At 35.2% G+C, this 26,166-nt stretch overlaps 2 protein-coding genes across 2 annotated transcripts in view; both read right to left on the minus strand.

Moving 5' to 3' along the window:
- Window positions 1-417: 417 nt before the first annotated feature.
- The window catches only part of LOC100748532 (fibrillin-1), an 85,237-nt gene continuing 59,488 nt past the window's right edge, over window positions 418-26,166 (minus strand). The window contains exon 21 of the mRNA XM_024368847.2: window positions 418-2,204. Within this exon, the coding sequence (XP_024224615.2) occupies window positions 2,050-2,204 (155 nt within the window). The 3' untranslated portion in view covers window positions 418-2,049. The remainder of the gene's footprint in view (window positions 2,205-26,166) is intronic.
- LOC112213120 lies at window positions 11,672-16,166 on the minus strand. The gene is made up of 3 exons (XM_033321717.1): window positions 15,823-16,166; window positions 14,279-15,038; window positions 11,672-13,719 (listed from the first exon to the last, which is right to left on the minus strand). Exons 1-3 carry the CDS (start codon window positions 15,958-15,960, stop codon window positions 11,807-11,809), a joined length of 2,811 nt encoding a protein of 936 aa, XP_033177608.1. The 5' UTR covers window positions 15,961-16,166; the 3' UTR covers window positions 11,672-11,806.

Below are 26,166 nucleotides of genomic sequence, written 5' to 3' on the forward strand. Positions count from 1 at the left end.
TCGGCAAAGTTACAAAACACTTTTTTATTACAAAATTAACAAAGTTGTAAAACACATTGGAATAAAAAACGCTTTTTGATCGCTAAGTCAATAGAGTCGTAATAAAATACCTCTCTTCTTTTTCTTCAAAACGAGGAGAAACAGAAAAAAATACGCCTATTACCTCTCTGCAGCGAAATCAATAAATCATCGAGTAGCACTGCACCAAATGTTCCTCTCCACGGCAATCGAAACTGCGGTTCGCGTTCGATATGCGCACTTTTTGTCTCTTTTCCAAACGAGGATACGATTGCTCCGTGATCGACGACGTCGATGGAACGGAAGTTAACAACACACTAAGGGGAAAACTAGATTGCGTTATATTTAAGTATTGTAACTGAAAAAAAAGGATAAAAGAGAAAGAACACAATGAAACGATTTAATGTATGCGAAGTTTCGTTTATTATTTATTGATACCCCTCCACGCCACTCGCATATCATTGTTAAAGAGTAACGTAATCCTAACGACATTACGATAAAATAAATGTATAAAATTTATGTATCGAATACATGTATGTATATATATGTATATTACAAAGAACAAGAAAGAAAGATTAAAAAAAAAAGACATAGTGAAAAAGAAACACCTCTGAAATTCCTCTACTGAGCTCACTCTCTTTCTTTTTCCTGGCTTTAAGAACTTATTATTAATTACAATTTGTAAAAGGCAGTGCTGGATGGCAGTAATTGTTTCAAAATAATTATGTAGTCATAATAAATCTACGTGCAGCGTGTAGATTTACGAATATACAGTGTAGAATCTAGAGCGATGCATTGTTCGTACGATACTTTGAGATTCGTGATCTTTCCGGATTAACCCTTCAGTTCGTGAGATTAAACTGATTAAGAAAAAAAAGTGGAATAAAATAACAATGGCATTAAAAATAAATGAGCAGGATATTATATGTCGTAATTAAAAAACAGAAGAATGGGAATTTTTTTGAAAATACTTGGGAAAGAATTTTTTTTTAGTTTTTTAGTCGTTTTGGTCGTTCGAAAACATCTTTTAGAACATTTTTCCAGTACAAGAAATAAGATATTATAAATTTTAATTAAATTTGGAGTTGTCTGAGAAGTAGGTTAACAGTATAAGTCGGTGCAGGACTAATTGCAAGTAGCTCGTGAAGAATATCTCCTTAAAAAAATATAATGGAAATTAAAGTAAGTTCGTCTTCTCTCTTTTTAAATGTAGAATTTCTTAAATATCCTCAGTTAAAAACACAGTTGTTTAAAATGAGAATAAAAGTCTACTGAAAGAGACTTTGTAAATTAAAGCTAATAGATGATTTTTCACGAAATTAGTTCAAACTACAATACTGAATATCAAATTTGCAAGAAACAAATAAGAATTCATTAAGTAGATATTATAAGCATAATACTTTAATCTCATTGATAAATCAAGGAAGCATCAGGGCAACTGATATTATATGTTATGATACGAAGACGTTACATCCATGGTATAGAACATAAATAATATCTTTAAGATACTAAGATACAAAGTACCTGGATTCAGTTAAATAAAATTCTACCGTACTTCAGGAAAATACAAAGAAAGAAAATTAAAGAAAAAGAAAAAGAGAATACTATTACCTAATCAATACCACTCAATCCTTCAATCTCCTTAAATTTGATCCGTTTCAAGCACGAACGTTCACTTTTAACTTCCTGCTACAACGCAATCTATCAGCGCGAAGGGTTAAAAGCCAAAGATCACCGTTCACTCAAGACTCGTTTGGTGAGGAAAGGAAATACTCATCGGAACACTGTCGATCCACTGAATGGAAGTGGCGGACCGGTCGTGCGCCTCGCGAAATCAACCGACTTTAAATTAGACTTAATTAAAGCGAGGAACGAACTAGTAGCCTTCTCTACCTTTTCTGCCTTGCTGCTTTACTCCTTCGGTGAGAGGAACTCTTGACATAATTTATGTGCGAGCCGCAGACCGGCCGTTCTTTTACAGTTAAATTACTTTCGGTTATTGCGTGTTTCGTTGGCAAACAATCGATCTTCTTATACACAACATTTACGCCGCGGCAATATTCTCGTCTCGACACGGCCTCTGCCATAATGAGTCGTTGGTGAAGATACTACGTGGTCAGTCCTCGAAGAATGCCGCTGCTGTTGCTCGCGCAACTGCTGAAGCTGATATTGTCTCGCGTGTCGATCTGTGAACAAAATTATCTGGGTTAGTCTCAGTTGGTCTATGGTCTGAGTCGATATTAGCCGAGTCAAGGTCGCGGCTCACAGAGCTTTCCCCACTCTACTACCATTTCCACGTTAAGATACAGTTATTCGAACTATTTCAACACAGTATCGCAATGAAACTCCGTTTATGTAAACTCCGTTTATGCGAGTGAAATTTTAATAGTGTCTGATTAATTGAATCGTAGCTGATCCGCTATTATCTTGAACTAGCGTCGAGCATCAATCTACTTATATGAATGTTCAACAATAAGATGTAAACAGTGGAACATACTTTGCAGTCGATACAAGTTTGTAACTTTATTATCTGTTTAAATGTAAATGTATCGTGGAATTCTCTTATATACACGAAATGAACTATTATCTCAACGAAAAGTTATAGGTGGTGAGGGAAAACAGACGGGCTCCTATCATGCGAATGAGCTTGTTATATGATCCAACTTGTCCATTGGTAGGTTTATATAGACGGAGTTCTATTTTTCTTGTTATTTCTGTATTTATTGCTTTGTATAAGAGATGATAATAAAAATATTGTGTTGCTTAATCTATAGAAACATGAATCATTTATTCTAGTTTGAAAATACAAACAATTTCTTTTTAACCATAATGCCTAATTGTAGAATAGATTTTTAACAAAAAGGAGGTTGTGTCAAGAAGTTGTTGCGATTGCAAAAATCGTTACAAAAAAATAGCGAAACGACGAACTTCGATGAAATGTCGCCAATTCACTTATTAAATTGGGCCTGTAATTGCAACGAGGTTGCTGCAGTGAGTACATTCACAAATTGAACCATTCGGACAATTAATTTAATTGATTTTAACATCCGATGACCTTCCTAAACCCAACTCTCGACTTTGATCTGAATCGGGAGGACAACCTTAATCTTAACCAGGAAGGTGAGTATTTAAATTTATCGAAAAGAAAGAGGTAAAAAAAATGAAGCATAAGGCAGGACAATAAATCTGACCAGTCAAGGACACTTCTCCGCCGACGCTTTTAGGGCGCTACTACGGGCTCTAGCGAAATTTACGTATGTAAATCGGTGCTTCTGAATTTTCAGCGTATCCGACACATTGTACGTAATTTTCCTTTATAAGACAATATACCTTTTGCGTTTTTTCTTTTAAAATAGAATAGAAATGTTAAGAAATTTCTTTGTTATTGTATTAAATTATATTTATTCGACTTTTATTTTATTTTATTTTTAATAAATTTTAATAAATCTCTTCGTTGTTATATTTTATCGTACACACGAAATTAAAATAATACCTAAAACAAGGTAGAGAATAAATACGCGTTGGAAATTGCTGATCAAATTTTCAGCTGAGCACTTACGGACAGACCATTAGCAAACCTATTGATCGACAAACGAGCAACGTGATAAACTAACTCATTGATAGTCATCGTAACGTAGAGCGATCTGAACGGCCAATTGCTGCAGGAGGAAGTGGATATTGTATTGTCTCGTCAAGCTTCAGACAGTTTCTAGTGTTCGCTTAACTAGAAGTGTCTTGTGTATACGTGTATATACAAGCAAGCGTTGCTTATCGTGTGGTTGCGAATAAGTAGAACGGAATGTCTATCGTCGCGGGATCAAGCTACTGGAATTCTTTCTTAGATGACCCAATGCGTGTCATACGGTGATTACCATGTCACAGTGAGACGCGATGTAATCGGGTTGGAACGTGGACGAGTGTCAATGTTGAAGATCTGCTTCGAACTCGTTGCAGATTTCAAGGAATTTAATCGCTATGAAACGATAAATTTAGTTTTGTAAGTTTTCAAACAATTATTTGGATATTTGGAAGATGATACATAAGACTGCCGTATCCTGGATTAAAATGTAGCATATTTTACTCTTTCTGCGATACTGCACATCTGAAATATTCAGATCATGATATTCACGTTACTGACGAATAGTTATCCCAACAGATCATTTTAAGTACTTCGAGAAGTGCAAATGAGATTTTAAGTTTCAGGAAAATTAATATTACTTCAAAGTTTGATAATCACTTTTACGTATTTTACCCAACTAATTATCTCGAATTAAATTAAAGCTAATTTCTTCCTTTCTCGAAAAGTGGTTCATTTTTCGAAAGTTTATCATAGTGTTTACTACTAATTTATCATCTAAACCTCATTAATTAGATTCAATGTAATTTCAAATTTCAATATATTATAATATGTATACCGATATTATTATTATTATTTAAGTGATTATATTTAAGCTTCGCAAGCTTCGCAATTGCTTAATATTACCAGAGTACAGTTAACAGAAATTGACGAAACATTAACAGCTTCTATAAAATATTTACTAAGTATTCCACTCGTTATGTCCTTCAATAACCTGAAAACGGAAAACGTTTACTCCTAAATAAAATAAAGCGAAAATGTACAGAAATATTTTATCGTAAATACAACGATATTGCCTATATTTTTTAATACTTACGGTTTTTTAATTTTCCAGAGTACAAAAATAGAAATATACTTAGCAAAACTTTATAAAAAGGAGCCAATTACCATTATACTCAAGATTTATTGAGAATTTAATCGCTTTTACCTGAATAAAGTTTACACATACGAATCTCGATAGTTCTTATAAATCGTCATCGTTGAATAATTACTGCCTTTGCAGCAATCTAACAGCGATTTGTTAAAATTTCTATCATAAATGTAAAATGCCTCGTCATTTGTCAAAATATCGATTTCTTATCGGAACAACTTGTCGAAAACGAACATATAAACAAACGAAAAAAGCACGTTCCGTCGTTCGATGACTTGCTTTTTTCTGATTGTAAATCATTAAACGTCGATCGATATCCGATTAACCACTGGCGTCCGTAATTCAAGCAGATACCTAAATCCTTCTTTTACTGATTTATTCTCGCCAGATACGGCCATCAATGTTTTGTTTCTCCACTGTTTCTCTACCTTTCATTCTTTTTTGTTGTTTCTATCGTGAAATACGAGTACAACTTATATTTACGTAGTTCGAAAAACAAAGTGAAACATCAAAGAAACTTCAGCTTTTAATGTTACAGAAAGATTTTCACTTTTGACAATTGAACAAGTGAAACGAAACATTCGCTAAAAGATAAACGATAATTTCAACAGTGTCCTTAAAAAGAAACTTTATTCATAGTATTGCATTATTTATTTTTTTATAATCGTGATTATTTTCGTGATTATCGTGTATTTTCATTTCTCAAAGAAATATACAAAAAAGTTTGTACCAGTCAAAAAGCAAAGGACGCTCCAAACTTTTGAGCGAATGCTGATGGAGTGTAATATAATTGATTCTAATGTTTGTTAAAAAGTTGCAATTTGGATTCTTTTTAATGTTTATATTTTGTTATTTTAGTGTATTTTAGTACTTTAGAAGATTTCCAGATGTAGTTAGTTAACTCTGTACTACTCGCTACAGATGCTAGAAACAGATAACAGTTTCGCTATCGAAGGTGAGATCAGTACCAGCTTATGAACGCGTAGGATATTAACTTCTTGCTACTGTTGTTACACTTAGAGGAATGTACTGCCATTGTAAATTAGTTTGTCCAGAGTGTCCCGTAAAATATGTAGGGAAATAAAGAGAAGAAAGGAAGCGAGGATATTTCTTGAAATTTTTTACTTTTTCCCAGCTTTTTCTTTGCTATTTTATATAAAAAATTATGTCAAATTATGTGCGATATTACTCGCAAGTTTAGGTACATTATTTTTAGTATTATCATTATTATTAATTAATTTTACTGTTACTAATTATTTTTTTACATTTGTCTGAAAATGCAAAAAGCAAAATAAATTATATTAAATACTATTTTACACAGCGCTATATAATATTCATAAATACAATAAAGTTAATTAATTAATCAATTACTAGTAGCAAAAATTATTGAAGATTTATGAGAAATACATTTATAACAAGAGCATAATATTTCTCCTATTTTGGAGAATTGGAAATTCATCTTTTTTCTGTTTCGACACCCTCCAATTTTGTTACGTCTGGACGAAAAAATTTTCCGTGCATGTTAAAACTCAAAGGTCTTCAAATTCCCCCATTTTGTAGCGACTGAATTCTTGAAAACCGTGAGAATAGCGTAACTGAACAAGGGAATGTAAAATTATAGACAGGTTTCGAAAGTCTAATCATATAATGCAAAAAGAAAAATGGACGAAAATGCTTGATTTTGATATTTTAATACAAATTTAGGAAAATACACGTTATCTATTTTTTCACGGTTATATAAAAGTGTTACACAAATTTAATAAAAATTTGAAAAAATATACGCTATCATTTTTTTACGGTTATATAAAAATGTTACACAAATATCAACACGATATAGATTAAAAAAAAAAAAAAAAATTGTAGCTTCGCACTATAAATAAAAGAATGGTTTTCAAACGAAAGTAAGTCATTTTTGGCTGTAACGTAATCCTTTTTATGAAATTTAAAATATTTACTGGAATAGTGTTCTGTACATTGTACATTATCATTGCGCTACAAATTTTATTTCATCGGTTTCATTGGTGTTAGAATTATTTACTGCACAGAATTTTAGATGGCCGATAAAATGTGGTGCACGCTCTCTCATGAACACATGTTAGCGATTCGTTTCGCGGGTGCACTTGCAATTAACGGCATTATGCAACGTACAATGAAAATAATCGATCGTTCCACCTATTTTTCGACCTAATATGTACTTGCGGAAATGAAATTGTCGAGCAACAATTAAATACAATACATATACTTAATGAACATATAATTACTTTTACTTTCAGCTCGTAAATTAATTACTTTGGATTTTCCATTATTTTGTAACCTGCTAATGGCATATATTTTTAATTTTCTCATTTTGTCCCATTCAGAATCGACTATTTTTAGACTTTGAGAAATATTTATTTTTATCAAATATTTAATTATTATTATTTAATTACTATTCTATTATTTTTACCAATTAATCCACAAAAATTGTATTTTTCGCATGTGATCTTCAAACGGACTTGTTCAAAATACTTTGTTCGTTATCATTCTTGTTCTTATCGCAATCAATGAAAAACGTACGATTTTCGGTTTGAAAATCAAAACTACAATATCGCCAGATCATCGCTGTGAGACGATTGCGATGACAATGCCGACGTGATGCGGCGGCAAGAAGTCGCGTGACCCGAATATCCTTAATGGTACGATGGTAAGCTCTTCTGAAGCGAAATTCTGAAGCGGACACAGGGATATAAATCAGCTGTTCCACGATTTCCGTAAACGCGCTCGCGCGCGCGAATATTAATCAAATCATCCGACTCTCAAAGCACGCTTTCTTAATCGTCATCGGCCTTGTTACTATACCAGTTCGTATCTTTTGAGTTATTGTTTCGTATGAACTTAACTCTGAATATTACACGCTGTTATATAGAACATGTTTCCGGTCAACCGTGATTTTTAACGGTACATAAATTTTTAAATTTACGATCGTTGAAATTTCTCGTCCTCGTTTTAGGCGAAATATATTTAATGTTCTAGGAGAAATCATGTACATATATTTCAGCCAAAAAATTCTACCAAATGTGCAAATCGGACAAATTGTGAATGTAAACAACTAAATAAAAAAAAATATATATATATTTGTTAGACCTGCTGCGGTTCTAGAGCTCGTGCGTTTCATTCTTCGTTTTGACTCAATGAACAAAGAGGGTTTCAACATTGTAAGAAAAATTGTAGCATAAGATTGAAACGAAAATTTATGCATATCAATAGTGATTCATATTCTCACATGCTACGTACGTACACGTAACATACTACATAATATGTTACAGATGTAATATGTAATATGTAACAAATATGTTATATAATATGTTACAAATGTTAATACGTTATAGGACAAAGAACAAGTTTTACAGTTTCAAGAAAATAATTAGGAAACCATGGTGAAGAAAGGATTACAAAAACTAAAGAGAAATATACATTCACAGATAAAGGATTCAACTGTGAAACCTAAAAGTGTTCATTTTTTATCGTTTGAAAGTAAAAAGCTCATCGTCGATTATCTTCACTTTCTCCGTTTACGTCGGAGCATCGAATATTTGCTTGGCAAGAAGAAATTCGCTTGCGGCCACGAACCCCTTGGGAGCCACGGAAAGAAAATCGCAGGGGCAGCCTGAACGTTAAGTGCCGTGTCGTAAAGCTTAAACGAGATTGCAGACGATATCGAGATACGAAGAGCCGCGAGCTGATCGTCTTCCGCAAGTGGGTGTCATCGTGGAAAGTTGGCTCACGTGCACGCGTAAGCACACACAATCGTGACCATCTTCTTGGCAGTTTATGTCTCGACCTCCAGATCTTCCCTCGACACCGTTCTCTTTCTTTGCTATGCATTATTAATAGGCTCGTCGTTAACACGATGACTGTCAACGACACATAAATCACTAAAACAGTTAGAATCGTTTAACGAGACTCGTATCGTTAATTCGCAAAGAATGGAATTTGTACACGAATATCGAACCGATAAATTCTCACCAAAAGAATTTTTGATTATGTGTGTAAATATGTATGTTATGCGAGTTATTATCAAGCTGCACACTTATGATATTTTATACCTTAACGGTATGCTTTAATCTTCACAATGTGATATAAAACATAGCCCTTATCAACAGTAATAAATTCCCTTACTTAGTACCAACAAGTTTGGTTATTAGCAAAATTGAATTTTATAAATTACAAGTTATCTGATTATCCTATCTCACGTAAGCTTGTAAATTGCATAAGACAAGTTTATAACCTACAACGTGTAATTTGTCAATTCACTAATATCATTAGTTAGTAAATTATTGCGCGAGAAGATCCTGGTGAATAACCTAATAATTTTTGCAAACGAACAAAGATTAATGAGATACGATATTAGAAACATGAGTTCAATAAAATATTATTGTTCGAAATCTATTTAATATCGAGATAAGATATTTAATATTTCATGAAATAGAAAACTTCGTTTGTATGAATACGAATGGAATATGAATGGAATTATATCCGTATATAGATATAAAATCTACAGAAGAATATAGGTAAAAAAAAATTATTTTACTAAAATTCGATTTTATTTATATTTAGAGATAGTAATATGTATCGAGTCGAACTCTTCTAGCGTCGTTTGCTGGTAACATAACTTTTGTATAATATCCGATAGGTTTGATTCTAAAATTTTTTAGCTGGATTTAAATGTTTTTTAGAACACTGCCATTGATGCTAGTATGCGAATCCTGCGTAACAGGTTTTCAAAAAACTGGTGTTCATGAATATCGGAGGGAAAATATAAAGTACTATGTATGTAGATCGTACTGCAATTGAAAAATGATTGGTTGCCTGTGATAAACTAAATGTATCTATGTGTTATAGAATACATTTATCTCTTCTATTTTTCTTTTAAAAAGCACAATGTTGTAAAAGTACTCCGGTGACTATTTTTCGGGTCGCTACATTTTTTGTATTACATGTACAAAATTAATTTATACTATTCACTATAATATTGAACAAAATGTTTATGCTCTTGATATATTTAGAAACTTAATTTTTTTAATCTTGTTTATAAAGATAATCATCTCTATCAATCTTTATATTCAGTACAATTATGTTAACATTATGTATTAATGAATTATATTAATATAGTGTACTATGTAAATACATTAGAATAAATATAACTTGAAATATATTACGACAATGTATGAAAGATACTTCATTTTACAGCATTTTGAAAAATACAAATTTTTTTACCAAAAATATACACGTACCCATATATTTGTTAACATAAGAGATAGAAATTCTTCGTCTTACAATTAGTACATGTAAATATATGTCAGGTCCACATTATGGTTAGGGTTAGGGGCGTGTAACGAATCTTCATTTGGATTAGACATTGTTGTTATGCAATGGAGAAGATATTTACTAGTACAAATATGATTATTAGTACAAGTGTGGATATTGCAGAATTGACAAGTAAGATTGTTGTTATGCGATAGAGAAGATATTTACTAGTACAAATATGATTATTAGTACAACTGTGAGTATTGCAGAATTGACAAGTAACCGCGGTGATGAGACACTAATGACAATGGTCTTAGGTTCGGAAACGAATCCGCGGTCAACGGGATAACAAATGTACTTTCTTCCAAAGTCTAAGTCGGACTCGATTTACTTGTCTACGGTACAAGTATTACTAAACTAGCTCTTTGTTCAAACGTGAAAAATATTCACCGAGCGTAAAGACGCTATGTAACTCGCTAATGAGACCTCACGAGAGACAATGACTTTCCGTCACGATGATGCTGCAGAGGAAAACTATGATGGGGTGTGTCTAAAGACACGAGATCATCGAATTCGTCGAGAAAAGCCTTCGTTCAGAAAGTGAAGGAAATTGACGTTGCTGTTAATTGGTCAATTTCCATGTTGATGGTTAGAGAAGGATGCTAACCGCCCTTGAGGGAAAGTTGCTAGTGGGAAGCGTCGCTCATGAAAAAAATAGATTTCCCCTATCTTCCCGTAGTTGGGACAAAGACTGTTTGAAGGACTTTAGTTAACAAAACCTTAAGATTTGTAACGGGTCCTCAGGCTAGCTGAGCATGTACTGTGGAGATGCGTCATCTGGTAATGATCTTACCCGAAGTGTAGGGTCTGCGTGTGGCGAGCCACGGGACAGAAACTGTTGGAATGTTTACCGTCGAACGCCGCTACAACTATTTCTTTTTAAGGAGAGCTATACTATTACTCCATACCTTTATTAGACAAAACGTTCATCCCTTGACCGCGGCTACGTTCGGCGATTGGTTGTCGCCTCGAGCCCAAGCTCATTATCTCAAATCTCGAACAAATACAATCGGATCGAATGACGACAATTGCTTAATTACGGCTATGGTAGTATCTAGATTAAAGTATTAAGGGGTTTTCCAAAAATTCCAAAGGGAAGGCTTCGGTGTCCTTTCATCTCTGACATATATATATACATGCATATATTCTTAATATTATTTATTAATATTTCATGAACAACCACGAATTTACCATGCGACGAGATTATTGTCATAAATAACAGCCTAACTATCTGAATGACTTAATTAAAATGGTAACAGGTGCAAGAACCTTTCCTCCATCCAATTCCTACATTTTAGTTCCACTTTATCTTCTCAAGTAGACATTTAAATTGTATGTTTATGATATTATAAAGAAGAATATTCAAAAGACAAATTAATTAAACTTGCTTGCTAGAGGATATTAAATCCATTAAATCTAAATATGTAATTAAACAAACCGTCCTTAAAGACTTACTTTTAGTCAAAATACGAATTGGATGAACACACAGACAATGAAAGCACCCAAATCACCAAAATCAATGAAAACTGCATTAAATTATATCAAACTATATTATACCAAATTATATTACATTTCCAAAGGTTATAGAATCAGACTGCTCTCAAATATAAAATCATCTTCTTCGCAAAAAGTTTTCAAGCCAAATATACAATAATTCCAATAATATTAACAAAATATATAATAATATACACAGAGGAAAACAGAGAAAGAAACCATCATAAAACCTTCTTTTTAAGTCCAGACAAATTGTTTTGCATCAATTCAGACTTCTTCTCTGCCATGTTTAACAGATCCTGTACTTGCTGCACCTCGACAGACGACAAAGTCGACTCTAGATCCGGCAAAATAGCGTCGGTAAGGCTCAAAGATGCCAATTCGCCTATATCGGTGTTGTCGCGATCGGATAGCACCCGTTTCAATTTTTTGATATACTTCTTCAATCCGATCTGCATCGCTATGCCGGCCTTGGAGTCACGACGAGGCAGTTTTAAGCCATCGGGACCACTTTCTTTCAATTCCGGCCGATTCACCTCGGTTCTTCCCGGCTTTTCATCCCTCGAAGGCTTCCTCTCGCCCATCGGGGACTTGCTCGACCTGATTTGCATCGATCGAGCGCCAATCACATTATCATGCAAACCGGTGTTCAGCCTCGAGCCCGTCGTTCTTTGTTGCGAGCTCTTCGACATGGAGGACAGCTTACCGGCATTCAAAAGGTTGCTTTTAGCAGTGCTCGTTGATCCGAAATTTCTGATCGCGCTGAAAGCTTTTCTTCTATTAACGTCGCTTGTCTTCTCCTCGTTCTTACTTCGAAACGAATCGATCGTGTTTTTCCTCCCGCATGCATTCAATTTCGCCGAACTCGAATCCACATTCGTTTGCTGATTCTCTCGATGTTTTTTAACGTCCATTTTGAACATTCTAATATTCTCGTTTTCTTTGTTCGATACTTCCTTTCGTTTCTCGTTATTTTTAAACTTGCTTAAATCGTCCATGTTTCCACGAAGCACTTGCTGGAAAAACGTGTCAGTAGTAAGTTCCAATTTCGGTGGTTGTTTCGCCGATACAGGGCCGACAGTATGCGAGCCTTGTTTCCTGTCGCTCAAAACTTTCCGAAGTTTCTCCGGCTGGTCGTGCTTCGCCGACGACTTTCTCGAACACTCTTTAATGCTCTCGTCGTTCGTCGTCTTCTTCGACCTAGTCTGCGCTAACCTTGGCTCTCCGGGAGGCTGCTGCGTGATCTCCGCCAAGGAGTCGATCGTTTCGATCACCTGACCACTTGGCGAGTTTCGCTCGGACAAATTCTTCGCTGGTGAACGATGTTTGTCAGCGGCGTTCGTTGCTGGACAATTCTGATTCGAAACGTGGCCCAAAGAATCGTTTTTCCTACAAGACAAATCAATCGTGGAACTTGTGGGAAAATCTGCCCTTGGTAACTCTTCGGTTTCGCTTTTGATTACTTCCAACTTGCCGATTTGGTTACTCAACTTAGCGTCGTCGAGCTTTAATCCGTCTTTGTCGGATCTGTCAAAATTCGTATTCAACGGAGGTAAATCCGTGGACATTTGATCGACGTAGTCTAAACTCTGACGATCAGGCTGTTTGCTGATTTTCTGTTTACTTAGGAAGCTGGATTTCTTTATCATCGAGCTTCTCCACGATGCTTCGAACATCTTCGATGACGTTTTGCCAGAGTTTCCGTACTTTTGGTTAAAGGATATCCGCGGGTTTCCTGTCAACCAAGGCAGAATTTGAGGTTTCTCCGAAGTACACCGCCTGGAGGCAACGGAAGAGTCGCGAGATTGTCCGGAATGGTCATCGCGAGCTTTGCTGGATTCGCTGCGGATGCTTTCCGTGTCGATGGAGCTGATCGTCATACAGTTCGTCGATTCTCTTTCAACTCCATCGATGGATGACGGAGCTTGTCGTTTGTCTTCGCATTTCTGCGAGCCTGAGAGCGTGTCTCGTTTCGAGCTGACCGAATCCGTGCTCGAATTGTTCTTTGAGAATTTCGTCGCGTTCTTCTTGCCTGAAGATCGTTGTAACATGGATCTTCTCGACGTCGTTGAATCGGCACCCGCGCTGGACGGTCTTGGTTTAAGAGGTCTTAAGTTTCTTTTCGTTATCGAGTCTATAATTTACGTGAAAAAGCGGCAGTTACTTAAAATATTTTTTTTAATTTTCATTCACATTTTTATGTGAATGATTATTTTTCTTTTTAGCACTTTTAGCCTTTTTCTATGGGTTTTTAAAGAATTTTTTAGAATCGTTATTAGAGATTGATGTTATGCATTATCGAAGAAGATAGTACACTGAATTTAGATGAAATATGATGCGAATTGCGAGAGTTTAATTATTAAAAAAGCTTTTCTTACTACTGTTACAAAATATTTAAGACCTTCGATACTAACAAACTTTTAAATTGATACAATCAATTTGTAGAATTAAACGAGTTCCACTGAATATAAAGCAAGAAACGGTAACAAAAAGGAACGAAAAACGGTTCATCTCGCAGAAAAACTAAACTGTAATTAACGACAAGTTCTCCGACTATTTTATTTCGATAAAAGTGTAAACGGAACGTCACTAAGTACTCCAGCATTCTTTTCCATCCGATTTCCATCTCTTTTCATGTTCTCGCGAAAACCATCCCAACAACGTTACACAACGTAGTTTCTCGTACAACATACCTTGCCTCCTCTGCATCGAATCCATAGCAGTATCATCATAAAACGAAATCCTGGGCGATCTTTCACCTTGACCAGCAGCATTAACCACATCCACTTGTTTCGTTTCCGTTTCCCTCTCAACAGTTTCCGGCTTCTGCGTCCCCTTTATCAAAAAGTGATCCAACGGATGGAGGTACTCTGTCTCCTTTTTGCTCATCCCCTTCGTGGCATCGTAATATTCCTCGATAAAGTCAAACAGACTATGATGGTACCGATCGTTCAATCTGATAGCAACCGTCGAATCATTATTATTTAAATGAATAGAATTCAAGACAACGTCTCCGGGAGGCTGATAATCGTCGTACTGTTTCCTCAAAGCAGCCTCTACCAGTTGGAATCGATATGCGTCGTAATCAAACGCAGATATGTCGACGATTGGTAATTCAGAATTTGTGGCGACGAACGACGAAGATTCTTTCAGGACCATGTCGTTCTGTTTCGTCGTTGATTCCGCTTTTCCTCGTGCTTCCTGCACATTTGCCCGAGTTTTAGCGTTCCAATATTCCGTCCTCACGTTGTCACCACTCGCTTGCAAAATGGGCGTCGAGATCGTCTTTCGAGCCGATTCCAAATGGAAATCCGCGCTCGAGCTCGAGGCTGAGTCGAACGTCGAGACTGGATAATGCGTCGTCACCACGCGATCTCGACTTTGTTCCACTTTGTGCACGTTACATTGCCGAGTCTGCCAGGTCTTCGTGGTGAGTTTCATCGAGCTATCCTGCTGCCACACGGTGTAGGCATTGGATATTCCGACAGTGTGCGCAAACGAACGTACGACGAAGCAGGGGTGCAAGAAACGAAAGCAGAGGATTTTTGATTGGATTACGTGTTAGGTCGTGTGTTGTGTGATGTATACTGGTATAAGGAATTGCTATGGTATATCGTTTCACAGACAAAGTTAAGGGAAAAGATGTTTGGGGATAATTCGTTTAGGGACTGTTTAGGAAATATTCGGAGATGCCTTCGTTCCTACGGTGGGTTCCTTGGAAATCTTTCGTCTTTGACGTAATTAGGGGCTTTATGCTTCAAAAGTTGGCAAAACGTTTTTCTTTGTTTAATTTTGTTCTATTTCATACGTAAATTCTTTACTTTTTGAACACCATGTTCTAATTGTTACATAGCAAAGGAGTATAAAAGAATCAATTTGGAGAAATGCGTCTGTACTATCTTTTTGATGTCCCTCGAATTCTTCGTTTACAAAGAAAAATACAGAGATATTTCTTAAATGTATGATTACATTTTAAAACTACAAGTCCGATCTTTCACATCATAATTTAACTTTGTCAATCTCTACATTTTTTACCTCCATTTTTTATCATACATTTGAAATTATTCTCTTACTTTTCTTTATAATTGGATCACCCGCGTGATTAAATTACTTTGTCAAATGCGCTCACGCAAAGTACGTTCAATGGCAAATGGAAACAGTATGAAATTCCAAGGAAACACCGAACGTACGCAGGTACTGGATTGAATTCTGGCAAGCCTAACCAAAGTGCACGTACTAGAGAATGTTGAACGCGAAGGATGAGTGGTACAGCCAAGAGCACGGTCAGCGTCAAAGCGAAAATAGTCTCGACAACGAACGGTGGTATCGATTGCAAGGTTAGAACAAGCTTTCCGGGCGCCACGACGTTCAACATAACGGTGCCTTTCTTCGGTGCCTGCTCGATTTCCGGCAGCTGTGCTTCCTCGAGTCTCGTGCCTCATGTTAGAATCTCGATCAGATGGAAGCTCGACCGATCGATGTCGTTCGCAGCCCGCACACTGTCCTCGAAAACGCTTTCCATAATTGAACGATCGCCGATGCCCCGGATTCCGCTCGTCACTTTTTTTCTTCGTTTGTCTTTCACCGCTAGAATATCCGAGTGATTGTGAGTGGCGCTTCACGATAGACAAAATTTTAAGTAATTTTTCGTCGCTTAGTGGGGAGTAAAATTAGACGCAATTCGATTCATATAACAGATAATGGATAAAAATAAGAAATAAGAGTTTATTTGGTGCATAAACACCCAGTCGAATAAGAACTTATCCGAATAAGAAATTTGTTCGTGTATGGGGTAATGGAACCTATGGAAATCAAAAGTGCTAGTTTCTAATAGAAATTGATGTTTTAATGGAAGAATTTCTTTTCTGGTCTAACCGGACATTAAAACGTTCTATTCTACGTATAAATCCAGGAATAATCTGTAGAATATGTGCGATTTTTCCACGAAATATATTTCAAATGGAAATGTTATTCTCTCATGGAAATGACGAACATGTATACTTAAATAATCGAACAATAATATTTTCAATGTGTGTAAACGATACTCGATGCAAATTTCTCAAATAAACTTTAAAGATATTCTTATTTTCTTAATTTTGTGACATATTCCACTGATTCGTTTTAAATCATCCGAACATATATAATCTGCTATAAAGTTATATTTATATAATATCAATTTTCTAGATACTAAATTCTTCAATGTAAGATCACTTAATCCTTACATATTCCAGGAAGTGAAAATTTTATTTCCGCGAGGGAATATATCGCTGAGAACGTGTTGCTCGAAAAATAGGGTGATACGTGGAAGCAGATTCTGTTCGTCTCGATGGTTTGATTCGATATCGACCGGCTCGACTGCTGTTTCTTTTTCTTCGGATTTTAATATTGGCCACGTTTGTCGTTTCACGTCCTTTCGTGTTTACTGTCGCGGCGATATTCATGTTGCGGGACCCCGGGGAAAGATTGGAAAATACTTCCAGATCCTTTGTCGTACAAGCTACTGAGATAGTTTTACGTGGTATCGTCTTTAATCTCTTCGAAGACAAACTTTTTAAAGTCGCGAGAAGATCATTTTATACTTTGTTTAATATTAAGTAATTTAATTCCTGAATACGTTGCAGCCTTTTAATGTTCTCTTTTCTATAATGAAATATGGTACATATAAATATGACTACAACAAGTATAGTATAAAGTATACGTTTTTGTTCAATTTGTACAAATATTAAAATAGCGTGTTACGTCTTTCTTTGTTTTCCATACGATAGGTCGTACAAAATAAAGGTGAATATTTCAAATTAGTTAATTAATTTTCTAAAGCCATCTTTCGACATAAGTCGATAGGTCTTTTTGTGGAGAATACCGAGACAGATCGTTTAGTCTATTACAAATTACATAACTCCATTTAAGAAAACGTATGTCACCCTCTATATCACCTTCTATTAGGTTGTCCGAAAAGTGTCTTTCTATTACAGACCCGTCTTTTATAACGATGCATCTTTATACTAATCTGTCGAAAGTTGTGATCTTTATTTTGATAGAACAAAATGGATCATACGTAATCCGATAAGATAATATAAAACGAAAAATGTTGTGTATCCATCATTTCCTTATAAACGAAAGAAACTTTTCGGACGACCTAATACATCTCTACATATTTACAAAAAACTATACAAATTACACTGGGTTATGTTCCCTTTGAAACTATTTAATTCTTGCCTGAAATCATTTTCATACTGCAGCCAGTTTAGCAGAAATTTGCATTTATAGATTAAATTTCGATATATCATATAATAAATAGAAAAGTGCTCTTTTCCATGCTAAAAAGTAATTGAAAAATTACCCCATTTAAATCGAGTCTAAACAACGAAATGGCAAATTTTCTAGAGTGTAAAATAATTCGATAAACATCGAATGGTAATTAACGTCCGGCATAATGAAACTGCAATAAAATGAGCAGAGAAGAACAATAAAATAACCGAATACCGTGGAAGCAATACAAAGTAGTGGAGACACGTTCCCTTTACCAGTTGTCTGTTATTGTTCAACGATTAAATGCTCAATTGTGATACGATAAGCGGCCTAAATGCTCCTTGGTAATTTACCATTCACTTCCGTGGATCACCAAGGCAACCTCCGATGGAATATAATAGACGCTCGTTGGCTGAACAATTTAAATTATTACCATTACGCGATGTGTTTAAACGAAAATGCGCCGCCATCCACCACGGCCGAGTTTAATTATTGAAATTCGCGCTTGACAAAATTCGATGAACAAAACGCAATTTGTACAAAACCGGTATAATGTTTTGCGTAAATGGCCGGCCATAACTGATTTAATGGCAACCAGCTTGAATTACTCCATGTACAATGTAATCGTTTTAAGTTTGAACAAGCGCGGGCGCAGCAACCGTGATCGAAGTACTATCGATGCTTTCATAAATTTTCTCGGCCACATGGAAAATCCGTTTAATCCGTCATGATCGTTTCGTAAGCATAGATGATCGTTTCGTAAGCACAGGTGATCGTGGCACGGTCGCATATTCCTTTTTCCTTTGGAATATTCATAAATTTTCTTATTATACGTGGGTATACGCTCTTTGTATGCAGAACGTGTCATATACGTCGCGCGATTTCGTGTTACGTTCTAAACTTAGCTAGCGATAGGAAATATTTACGAGATTTAAAAGGAGTCAATGAACACGAATTTTCAACGCTTTTTGATTTTCGGATAAGATGCTTTCTATTGAAAGAAAGTGATGTTTGACTAATACTATTGGTGTTGGTTATTGGTGTAGTCATTCTCGTCATTACTATACTGTGGATATCTATGCAACTTTACCTGTAATTATCTTTTACGAGGTAATTAAAAGTAATGAAAGGAATTCCCATTATGAATTAACGAACACACACATTTTCTTGTTAGTAACATTCGTATAAATGATGTGCAGGTTTGCTCGATTTCAACGAGACCCTGTTATACTGAAGTGTAACACGTAATCTACAACTGGTGACCAACGACTCCCAATAGAGTGATTTACCTGCCTCAACCGCTTTAAATTACTTGTAAACTGTGTGTTGTATGAAAAAACATTTCAAATAAAAATCGTATAATATCAAGGGATGCGTAAAGTATGGTAATTAGATTTTTACTACTTTGCACATGTAAGGGTTACTCCGAATTTTTCAAATGGAATATGCAACGTTTCACGCTGCAATTCGAAAGAATAATGAACGCTGACGACGAGTAAACAGATTTTATAACAACGATTCAAAGTGTAACAAAGATTCAAGAATTAGTAATAAGAAGTAAAGAAGAAGTATACCATGAATCATTTACTAATTATATTATATTAATTATGTCGAAAATACATTATATTATAGAATTCATATAGAATATTATTCTATATTTTCGACTTCTTTTTTCGCCTAGAATCACCCCCTTTCCGCTTGTACCACCAGTTACCAACCACCCTGTATAAGAATTATTTTAACCCTTCTGTTCAAAAAATTATTTGAACCACACCAATTTATTATTTCAATTAATTATATAAAATTCTTACAACTTCTCTCGAATTTGTTTCACGTTCATACAAATAGTCTTATCCAATAGGATACGAATATTTTCAATTATAAAACTGCAATGCCGAGTCGGTCGAATTATAGGTCCCATTGTATCAGCACGATCGATCGTACAGTTCAATCCGTTTTTCTGAATCCTCGGAAAAGTGAAACGATTCGGGCATAATACGATAAAGCAGTCAGTCAATAAGACAAAAAATGAAAAAGAAGGAAATATCATGGAACGATGTATATACACGCGTTGTTCGTAGTTGTGTTACGATAGACGGCACCGGACTACGGTGAAATTGCTTTCTGAAGAAGTTCACGAAACGACCGGAGCTCGGATAGTTAAGCGCAGAATCTGTAAACTTTTCACGGCTGATTACTCCGATGTTGCCAAGCCATTGAAGTAATGAAGTTTAAATCCCTGATAACGCTGAAACTCGCCGGGGATTGATACGGCCTTTCATCCCTCGCAACACGTCCTTTATTTCATTCTATTTTCTCCCTATTTGCGTTTTTCCCCTTTCTCTTCGTTTCTTTTCTTCTTCCCCTTAGCTCCACTTTTAATTATTATTTTAATTAGTCTTGAGTGCAGTGTCAATTACAAAGTTATTAGTAGATTGCGGATATTTATGCACTTAAGGGAAATTTCAAAATGCAGAAATGTATAGGGAGCCGGCAATGTGCAAAGTAAATATAAATGAAGTTTAATCGAACTGGCATTACTTTCATATACTTAAGTTTTATTTATCGATATGCAATCGAAATTGACATTTACATCTTTGTGCAAGTAATATTTTGTTAACGAAACTTCATTGTCATCTGTTTCCACTAGTTGTCTATTTACCTTTGTCCCCGATTATACGTAAAATAGCCAAAGTACAGTACTCGTTATAATATTTAACCGGTAAGTAAAAAATTCTATTCTGTTAATTTTGTTCATAAAAACATGAATTTGCATAAATATGTGCAATCTAGACATTATTAGCGATGGTTTGAGAGAATATGTACTGGCTCACGATATATCTCTATGATCGATATATGATATTGTGGACGAGGCGAATCAATATATTTACAGTGACGAATTTGTCTAACGGATAGAGGAGAAAAAAAGTTGTTGTAATATGCGTTGGGACGGGTAAAATGTTTAGATTGTGCTATGATCGATGTTTGCACAACGATGAAACTCGATTTCGCGTGACTTGGCTACGCAATAAATGGAATGGATAGATTTGATTTATTGGTATGAATTTTAATTTTTCGAAGGAAATGTAAATATATTTTAGGATTTATTGGTCAGGATTTATTTAGAATTTCATTGGTTTTTATATAGTCTCAATTTTTATCTAGAGAATAACGAAAATTATAATTATGATTATATTGTGCGTAAATTATAACTATACTAAATATTCGTGAGAAATTAAAAGGTGTAAAAATGTACAGAAAGCATATAATAAGCAGAGGTATGTAAAATATTGAAAGTAAGGGATTCAATTTCAATTTTATTTCTTTACTTATAATCTAGTTTTTATAATTAAATCGTTCAGAAGATACATTTGATAATAATTTTCTTGATTCCCGTTAAAAGCTACTATAATTGTCTATTTTAATTATTAACAAATGCGTATCATAACATCATACAACGAAACGAATACCTGTTAATTGAGAAATATCTTGTTTGCACAATTTTCATGGCAAGCGTCGCTGAATTCCAAAAGATTGATCTATCAAACTGGCATATTACTAGGGTGTCAAAACACTAACAAATGTAAGTGGGGTTGATAGCTCGGGTTAAATGAAATATAAATCTACTTAACAGAGAACAATTTATCACAACTTATTTCCGATCTTGTTGCCACAACTCGACACGTGTATCGTTTGATTTGCCGAAACGATTGACACAGCTCTATGAAACGTTTATTGAACTCGGTCTGCAGAATAAAATCTTCGTATAATCTTTCGAATCATGTACGACTCTCGCGTATCGCGTAAATGGTAAAGACGTCGCGGATCGACGTTAATTTAGCAGTTTCATTAAAAGAGACGGTGCCGTCCGAACGACCGTCGACTCTGCATAAACTCGGACGAAATAGTCCCGTAACGAGGTTAAGGATTATCCAAGCGACGTCGCCTCTTTCTCGTTTATTCGTCGTTCATTTTGCTTGCCCAGCCTGGGCGATTTCGCGGAATACACGTTGGTCGCGTCCTCCGCGAGAGCGGAAATAAAATTTCGGGGGTTTTAATTACCGGTCGACCCAGTCACTCCTCACCACGTCCTTCCAAGATCGTGTTCGCTCGTTTTTATGTTTTTTGCCTAATTTAACCCCCTGCTTGCCAATGTTTGTAACGAAATTGACGAGTTGAAATATGGGAAATCCGTACAAAACCGTATATTGAAGGTTGTGAGTCTTTTTTATTTTTGTGACTTGTTAATCTGTAAAATTATATTTCTCGAATGTCTTCATAGTAAACACAAAATAATAAACATAGAATTCAGAGGCTCGAGTATTAAACATTATAACACGCTTGAGGACTACCGAAAATAATACTACATTTAAATGAGGATAGTGGAATATCTCAAGAGGGATTAATGTTGTCGAGTATGCGTTTATACAGGAGTTGTTTGGTATATAGAGGGATGTTATTTAATACAAGTAACTTTTTCATAAGCGTAGTAACGAGGAAAATATGAAAATTAAGTTATTTTTGAAAATATATCCCTGTATTTTTTTTATTCATGATATGCTAGCATTTGTTGAAATGAATACAACGACCTACCACTGGGTATAGAACTTTTTTCCTTTTGTTAGTCTGTTAATGTATTATATAAATTTATCTACTTAAAAATGACAGAAATCATCAATTTTTGCCATGTAGATAATGAAATGCCAAATTTGACGACATTATCAAAAGCAGTAATTGAAAAGAAAAGACAGGAATTCATCAGTAGGTACCGTCTTGTAATGGTACAATGTTATCTTTCACAATAACATTGTTCGATAGAAATCATTTTGTACAAAGAAATGAAATTCTATTCAAATATGGTTAAAAAATTATAGGACTTAGAAAAATTTATTTCAACTTTTACATGCACTGGAAGATAAATATATGATCGTAAATGTTAATCGTTCTATGGTTAAAAAAGATGAAAGTATAATGTACAAAGAAATAAATTTAACTATCATTCATTCTCTCTCTAAAAGTTTAAAGGTGATAAATGCAGAAAGTCCACAGTTTAAGTAACCACTTTTGACATTTCTGAACAAAATTTAAGAAATACGAAGAATAATAACTAAACTGCAATTTTTGCGCAAATTTATACTTTTATGAATACAAGTAAAAGACTAGAATCTAGATAAAGATTTATTTCATCTGCTGAAATTTATTTTTATACGCATTTTTGCATTTTTAAACGTCGCATGAACATATAAAATTCGAAGACTAATAATCACATTTAAAATATTATTCTGACGGCTGGGAACTTAAAGGCAACGCCGGTGAACAAATATCTCGGGCTATTAATGTACACTTGATACTTGAAGTTCCCCAACTCGATAAATCCTTTCAAGGGGGTCGAATCAAGGACTATGAACAATCGCGTTTAGCGAAGCTTTAAATGAATCGCATTCCTTCAATTCGTCTACCGTTTCGTTGCTCATTGCCATTCACGAGCAATTTAAACAATTTAAATAATTCAAGTTGCCGGCATTATTCAAATAAAATTAAATAATGGATGGAATTAAGTTTTACTGTCGCGTACCACCAGGGAAATTCCCGGCTCTAAGCGAACGGCCTGATTTTCAGAATCTCCCGTTAGAACCTCATCTACCATCGAGTTCGTCATTTTTGGATCGAAAATTTCCACTGGGATTGAAAAAGAAACTCAACTTTCATTGCTAATATACGAAGGTAAATCAAAGAAAGAAACGTTTATCCTTATTTGAAATACAAATTCTTTCAAAATTTCACAAAAATTAGAAACATTCCGATATTTATTATTTTATATTATGCTTTTTTATATTTTTACTGGAATTTATTTATTTCGTTATTTATGAAAATGGAATGTTTATGGAGAAAACGTGTTGTGTATCTGGCAAATTTTCCTTTCGTTCTTCCAAAATTTCATTCTTCGTTTCTCTAAAATTCTAACATACAACCTGTCAGAATTCCGTTCCACAGTCCTTCGAAATTCCATTTCAGCTACCTTCAAAATTTCATCCTACTAGTCCTCTCAATCCTTCTCCATACGTGCTGTATCGCTGCTGGATTTCTACGAAATACTATTTCAACAGTCTGTCCTCTTACGGATTTCCGAAGTCCATTTGGTGTTTAGCGTTATTCCTATCCAAATATACTCTATCACACGATTTTACTAGCTTTATCTTATTATTAAATTACAATGGAAAGAAGGTCTTTTTTATTTCGAAGTAATAGATATTAACCGATAAAATTGGTAACGTTTAAGCCACTTAATTTCATACATCTCTGTTCTCTTTCGATAATAAAATGGAATGTAGAATTTTTAGTTATAACGATAATCATCCAATTTACCCGTCCTCAGGCACATATTATATATAATATATCCCGATAAAGTAAATACAGGCTTAAATAACCCTCAAGCATAAAATGAGAAATCGCAACACTGAAGCTATTTATTCTTCGTTTCCATCTATTCCCTTCCAGTTCAACTAAGATGGTATTTCCTAATTACCTACTATAGTATAATATAATAGATATATTCAACAATACATGCTCTTTAAATGATTTCGAAGGACAAAAAAAGAGAAAAACAAAAACATAAGAAACGTTTAACCTACTTAGGTCATTTTTCATTATTCTTTGCGACTTCCTTAAAAATGATACATTTATTATTTTTATTTACAATCATTACTCACTTTTATATTAATACAATATATACAGGGTGGTTGGTAACTGGTGGTACAAGCGGAAAGGGGGTGATTTTATACGAAAAAGGAAGTCGAAAATATAGAATAAAAAATTTTTTTTTTAATATTTCCATCGAGACAACGATCTATAGTGAAATCCGTTATAACGAAACGTGATAAAGTGCACGCGTACCAAGCGAAGATTCAAAGCCGATTTTCTCGAAAACAAAGCCCCAAACGAAAAATTTTTATTCTATATTTTCGACTTCTTTTTTCGCCTAGAATTATTCCCTTTCCGCTTGTACCACCAGTTACCAACCACCTGTATATATATGTTATAACAGTAAAAATTATATGTATGTATTAAATAACAAAACATGAAAGAGAAACAATAAACACAAAACAACAGAAAAATACAAGAAGTATAACAGCACGAAATCGCAAGACGAAAAGCCATTTAACTTTTACTCTAGCTATTCTCTTCTACTTCACCTAAAACGGTATCTGCTAATTATCTAACAAACCCATTGAGAACCTCATATCAAGCATCTGAAACGGCACGAACTACCCCATATCCCTTCAAACGAAGAATCCGCTAAACGCTTGCTGCTAATTCGTCAACCATGAAACTACACGATCCGATTTCGCTTCGTATTTGCTCGCCCGTGGGCTACTTGCGATGTGTCGTGTTTCCGCTAGCAATTTCGGCGAAACCTCCGCGGGACCAATTTAACACCGTCCTGTGTGCCCGAGTGCGCTCGTTAATTCGTAATTACCGTACGAATTACAGTCACTTGGGACGCCATCGCGACGCCAGACGGAAGCTGCGAAGCGAGGGCAGACCAAAGGGCGAGATAAGAGATAGGTAACGTCGATTTTCGCGGCCATGCCTTTTTATCGAAATTTAATCTGTATACCACGATGGCAACGACACCAGGTCGATCGCGTCTGATTGTATATTCATATAGGGTCGGGTGAAAAACATGCCTTCGGGGGCAGCGGTAACGAGAAACGCGACGTAATCTGTCGCTTCGAGGCGAAGTCGACGCGACCACATCGCGATGTGCCGTGAAAAATTATGGGAGCCGGGGTATTCGGTTGACGTGACTGAAAAATCTCGGGTATATCAAGGGGGACTTTTATTTTTAATAACGCTTGCATACGTTTCTTTGAATTGTGAATGAAATTTTACGACGGAACGTTGTAATCGTTAGAGTTACTATTATTTCTTCTTTTAGTCAATTAATTATAGTCGCATCGAGTACGGTAATTGGTGATTAAATGATTTAGTTGGAAGTGTATGTATGACGTGTTGGATTTGTAATTGTTTGGGAAAGATTGATTTGTTCGAAATATTTTAGCAGTTGCAATGTTTAATTAATATTCTTTGAGAAAGGGTAGGTTGAATTTTTAAATAAATTCCAAGATCCAACTTCAATACCTAAAACTCCAAAAGTCGCGTCACCCAGAGCTCGGTTCTTCTTACGTAGGCTCTTCGCTCTTAGAGAATCTTTGTTTTTTGATCGAGGATCGTGGAACGTGCGAATCGGCGAAAAATCAGCGTTGAAAGGGTGGCAAAGCGGAAATGGGGCCACGAAAGTGGCCACGATACGCGCGAAACCATCGGCGCG

The sequence above is a fragment of the Bombus impatiens genome, unplaced genomic scaffold (genome assembly GCF_000188095.3).
Source record: "Bombus impatiens unplaced genomic scaffold, BIMP_2.2 scf_0485, whole genome shotgun sequence".
Taxonomy (NCBI): Eukaryota; Metazoa; Arthropoda; class Insecta; order Hymenoptera; family Apidae; genus Bombus; species Bombus impatiens.